This window comes from Alexandromys fortis, unplaced genomic scaffold (genome assembly GCF_014885135.2).
Source record: "Alexandromys fortis isolate MF-2015 unplaced genomic scaffold, M_Fortis_MF-2015_v1.1 scaffold_77, whole genome shotgun sequence".
NCBI classification, from domain to species: domain Eukaryota; kingdom Metazoa; phylum Chordata; class Mammalia; order Rodentia; family Cricetidae; genus Alexandromys; species Alexandromys fortis.
Window position 1 is genome coordinate 6,873,595 of NW_026067967.1, and position 6,000 is coordinate 6,879,594.

Here is a 6,000-nt window from a genome sequence, read left to right on the forward strand (position 1 = left end):
TGCTCTTAGACTGAGGTGTTATAAGTCTAATAAGGGCTCCAAGACTGATGGGGGAGCCTAGCTCTATAGATCTGCAGAGGACGCAGGGAAAGTTTCAGAGGGACTCAAAAAACCTGTTGTGGCCGAGAAGTGCCCACAGCTGGGACAGTTCTGACCGCAGCAACGGGAGCTGGAGCTGACAGGGATCCCTTTGAGTAGCAGGTGAATGAACCTATGCTGGTGCCCAGATGTGCACACGCCTCCCACCAGCCCCTCACAGAGTCTGGGCAGTCCCCAACTACAATGAGATCTACATCAGAGTTTTGAGCCAAACAAAATATAAATTTCAGGTTCACTGTCAGGACCAATGTCAGAAGGCAGATAAACCTCTCTGCCACTGCTCTAATAGATGTGATTCCTTCTGAACACTCTGGCATATCAAACAAGCCCTTAGCGTAGGCCTGAGTGTGCACTCTCCAAACAATCCTTAGGCTCCACTACAGTCACTCACCTTCTTACCAACGCCTGAGGCTTTCAGAGAGACTCTTCTGTGGACAGGTGTTATGGGGACATTACCTCTCATATGCTAAAGCTTTTGGTGTGTGTTTATTCACCTGAGACTGTTCTCTAGTGTACGGAAGACTACTACAGCACACCACTGTGGTCAGGTGACGCCGTCTACGTACCCGTGAGCGCTAAGTAAGCAGCAATGTACCGCTTCTCCAGTCCATCTCTGATGCTCTGAACTGCGCCAAAGATCGGAGGTATGATCATAATCAGGTTGCTCACTGTATTCCCTACATGGGGAAACACAAGAAAATATTAGTTAACCAGTGACCAGGAACTCACTGGAAAGACTGTGATAAGATATCATCAAGGTACTACAAAAAAAGTCTTTATTCAATACAAATATCTCAAAATAATCAAATAAAACAAAGATACTTCCTGAAAAATGAACCTAAGGATGTTTTAGAGTATACCCACTTAAGGCAAATTTCTAAATTCTAAAAGCAAGCAAAGAAAGGATCTCAGAAAAACCTCAAAGATACAACAGAAAGTTAGGTAAAGCTGGAAGTCTATACTCAGTGTGGTTCTCTGTAAGTGAATGATAATATAAGCTCTGGTATTATAACATCAATTAATATAAATGATAATATAAATAATTGGGTTATTTATTTTGGCCGTGGAATTGAAAAGCAATGAACTGAAAGTTTACATTTTATGTAGTTTTGTAATATTTCATTTTCCTTGTAGTGCTTCCAGGATGTGAGACAATAGATTTTTAAGTTTTAATTTTTCTGTAATGTAGTGGATCTTATATAATTTTTGTTCTCGTTTTTATTTTTTAAAAAAGTTCTCAGTGGGCAAAGGTGTGTCCCCAAGCCTGATGACGTCACTCTAATGTCTGGGGTCCATACATATGGTGGAAAAGCAATTCCTTCACACTGTTTCTGATTTCCACGTGTGTTCTGGGATGCATGTGCATGTGCACACATGTAGATAAATAAATAAAATGTAATGAAAATAAAGTTCAAACATGAATAGCAACAGAATAAAACCAAGTTGCCAAAGTTGTTAGTAAAATAGGAAAGAAATGATAAACAATACAGTGTTATGATAGGCAGAGATGAGTAGCATATTTTCATGTTTCAAGTGAATGATTTTCAATACAGTTACTAACATCAAGATAAATCATCAGCAAAGTGAAAAAGTAGAATGGAGATATTTTCTCAAACAATCCAGGACTGAAAAAGTATATTTGCAACATGTCTTTTCTCTGGATCAAACTAGATAATGTAAGAAGCCAAAACAAGGACATTACTTATGAGAAAAGATGAGATAAAAATCTAAGAAACAGGGGCTGCAACACAGGAAAATAAAAGACCAAGAGTTCAAGATATCAGTGATGACGCAGCTGGAAATAAAGCAGGAAAGGCAAAAACTGCAGGACGTTTCCAAGGAAAAATAAGTAATTAATAAGTCAAAATGTTGGTAGGATATCTGATAAAAGTATTGGAAATCTGTACTAAGTTCAGTCAACCTGGTCTCAACTGAACCAGGCATCTGCTGCTGAATATTAGGCTACTTCAATTGTATTACTGTAAAGTATAACCACATACTGTTGGTCCTCCATATCTGTGAACTCATACTGTATTATTCTGGAAATAAAGGAATTAAATGTGTATATTAATCACAGACTTTTTCTTGCCATTATTCCCTCAACAATAAATTACAGTAACTACTTACACAATATGTGCATTGTGTTAGGTATTGTAAGTAATCAAGGGATCATGGTGCATACTGAAGGATGCACACAGATTATATGATTATATCATGCCATTTTACATAAGGGACGAGCATCTGAAGATGTTTGGAAGAAGGCACAGGTCCCCTGGAACTAGTGAGGCCCCATGCGGTGCTGGGCCCTGTGTAAGAGTAACAAGTGCTCTTAGCCTCTGAGACAACTTTCCAGACATATGTTTTAGAAAGCTGAATTAGGAGCTAGGAATTCAGCTCGGTGGTTCAGTGCTTGCCTAGCAAGACCTGGTTCGGGACTCAGCGTGGGGAGGGAGTGATGGAACAAAAGTAAATGAAAAAGTTGACTTAAAAACAGATATAAAATTTCTCTTTAAATAGGAAATTATATAAATGATAGCAAAATAATATACATGATTGCAGACTTAAAACTTTTTTAAACTGCTATTGATCAGGTTCTAACCAGAATCGGTAAGCCATGGAGCAATTTGAGCAAGAAAAGTTTACAATAAAGAATTGCTGAAGAGGGTGAGATGTACCTCAGTTGGGAGAGTTCTTGTCTTTCATGCATGAGAGAGACATTAGATGCTAGGAAGTGATTTCCAATATCACACTAACCAAGTGGTGCATGTCTATAACTCCATCACTCAGCATCCTTAGCTACATAGTGAATTGAAGGCCAGCCTGGGCTACATGAGACTCAGTCTCAAAAATAAAAAGGATCGGTGCTAAGTCACCTGATATACCTTGGGAGGCAGAGATAGAAGGATCTCAAATACAAGGACAGATTACTAATTAAAAGAAGGAAGTGGAGTAGCCAGTAGCTAAGAAGCAAAGAGAACTCTGCAGAATAAAGGAATAGCAGGTGCAAGGAGACCGTCCCTACTCACTGGGGTAGAGCGGTGAAACTCTCTCTGTCTTTCTCTAACACACACACACACACACACACACACACACCCCTCTTCACCCATCAGAAAGAAAGCTGTCTTCTAAGATGCCAGCAAAAGCTGACCGCCCTGCGAGGGTGGGGAAAAGTTCCTGGTAATATGTGCTTTGAACTAACTTCAGGACCCGGGTATTAGAGAAGCTTCCTGAATTTGCAGGAGCACGTGGTACAAGTTTCACCTGGACTTCAAGAACCGGCACCAAGACGTTGCCTGGCCAAGATACCAATACCAGGAAGGAAAAGTCCTTCCTCCTGTGATGTATCTCTAGTGCCCTCCACTGACACAGTTTAACTCCTGCTGGCTGTCAAAGAAAGACTTGAAGATAGTATAGACCGGAATCCTGAATTTGGAGGACAGAGCAGGCAATAAATGACTGTGGCAGTTAGACTTTCATCGGCTGTGTCTGGACTCGGCTAACATCCACATAAAATAGGAGATGAGGTCAAATAATGTTTTTTCCTTTTCTTCTCCATATACTTTTTGTAATTTAAAGTGTTAAAAGGATGAATGATACATAAATAAAGGCTAAATTACTTCTGCTAAAAATTTAATTTGGCTTGGAATTAATTCCTTGAAAATTATATAAAAACAGCTTAGTTTCTGAAAATAAAATACATTCATACACCACACAATATTTATTAAATAAAAAATTCTTCTTGGATATATATTTAACTGAATTAAACAATCTTTTCAAGAAGCCTAGAGAGATGGCTCAGTAAGTGAAGTGCTGTCTGTGTGAGCAACGGGACATGAGCTCAGCTCCCCATGAGCCATCTAAGGGCTGAGTGTGGTAGCGTGTACCTGGAACCCTAGCTACTGGGGCTGGAGTTGACACTGCGGATCCCAGGGGCTCTCGAGCTAGCCAGGCGGATAGTAAGGTGGAGAGCGACTGAGGACAACCCTGGAGCTAACCTCTGGCCTGCACACTCACGTGCATGGGTGAGTGAACCCTCTTACACAATGTACACACACAAAAGGAAAAGCACATTTTAAAGATCTGAAACGTTTAACCAGTCCCTGCATATGACGCCATTTATAGGCCAGGCTGGCAACATTCTGGTACCTTCACAATTGCTTAACAAAGTCATTTTTTTTCTCAAGAAAGACTCATATGGTGCCATGATGAGAAGATGAAACAGTTCCCCCACAAGCTCGGGATTTGACCACTTGTTCCCCTGCTGGTGATGTTATTTTGGAAGGCTCTGGAATGTGTAGAAGATGGGGCCTAGCTGGTAGAAATGAGTCATGAAGGGCAAGTCCTTGAAGGTTATGCCTAGCCCCTTGTTTCGGTCACAAACTCTGCTTCTTGGCCCACAATGTGAAGAGCCCCCACCACACTCAGGCTTCCAGCCGACCCTGCCAGGGTGAGCTGAGGCTAGGATACATCTTCAGATTATGTCTGTCAAGCACTGCCGTCACAATGACCACAAAGCAACTAATAATACACAAGGGAAAAGAGAAAGACAGGAGGAAAGTCAACAAGCAAAGGTAAAAGACAGTAAGTTTAGAAGGGAACTCAGACAGTAGGTGGAGCCAGAGTGCTCGCAGGCTAACTGACAGGAGCAGGCCCTGAGGTGACTAGATGCTGCTGCAGTTTAGAGTTTAGATCAATCTGCATCTACATAACCATCTCTAAGAGCTAAGGATCAAATATAGACACATTAAAAGCTGCAGAAACAAACCCACTGTGCTTTATTGGTGCTTCCAAGAGCTCCTACCATCAGCAGATGAGCTACGTGAACACGGTAGCTCCCCAAATTTCATTTTGCCAAATATTTTCATGAAATGTCTAAATAATGCTAAAAACTCCTAGGACTTCAGAGCTGGAAAAGGACAGGTATATCTAGGAATAATCTCTCCAGTTTATAGTAGGCAACACACTATTCTATGGGGGCAATTTATTAACTAACACCTGAATTTTAAAATGTATAAATAAAAATATTTAAACAATTATATATTTAAGAAATACAATCAGATGATATGTATTCAGTCTCAGCATATCCAGTATTTTCTGGGCCATACATGGTGGTGCACACCTTTACTACCAGCATTTTCAAGGCAGAAGTAAGTGGATCTCTGTGAGTTCAAGGCCAGCCTGGGTCAGCAGGCCCTATCTATGGAGAGAGACTCTATCCCAAACCAAACCAAACCAAACCAAGGCCTTCTGACCTCTAAGGTTGATGGGGGAAGGTCATTGGTTAATTATAATAAACCAACTGCTTGGCCTCATAGCTTAGAACATAGATGGGAGGAGTAAACAGAATAGAATTCTGGGCGGAAGAGGAAGTGAGGTCAGACTCTGCTCTGCTCCTGGACAGACTCGACAGCTCTGCTGTGGAGCAGAGACACCATGCTCCGCTCTCCCAGGCAACTCCAACCCAGGATGGACCTAGGCTAGAATCTTCCCGGTAAGTGCACCTTGGGGTACTTACACACATCATTAGAAATGGGCTAGTCCAGGTGCGAGAATTAGCCTGTAAGGGTTGGAGTTCATGGGCCAAGCAGTTCTTAAATGAATACAGTTTGTGTGTTGTTATTTCGGGCATAAGCTAGCAGGCGGCTGGGGTGTTGGGGACGCAGCCCCGCCGCTCTTATTTCAACTGATGGCGCCCAACGTGGGGCTAACTGAATCAACAAAAAGCCTGAGAAAGCTTGGGAAAGAATGGAGTGAAGCATGTTTTCTTGGTAGCAGAAATTTCTTGGGTCTGCTCCGCTTGCTAGAGGCAAGCAAGCGCTCTCATCTAAGAGAGGCTTCCTGACTCAGCTTCAGCTGCAAAACCCTGCAGCTCATTAAGAGGTCCTGCCACAAAACACTTAA

At 41.8% G+C, this 6,000-nt stretch overlaps 1 protein-coding gene across 2 annotated transcripts in view; it reads right to left on the reverse strand.

Moving 5' to 3' along the window:
* The window catches only part of Acer3 (alkaline ceramidase 3), a 68,386-nt gene that overhangs the window by 37,875 nt on the left and 24,511 nt on the right, over nt 1-6,000 (reverse strand). For both annotated transcript variants that reach the window (XM_050154487.1, XM_050154486.1), the window contains exon 2: nt 666-776. In XM_050154487.1, the coding sequence (XP_050010444.1) occupies nt 666-776 (111 nt within the window). The remainder of the gene's footprint in view (nt 1-665; nt 777-6,000) is intronic.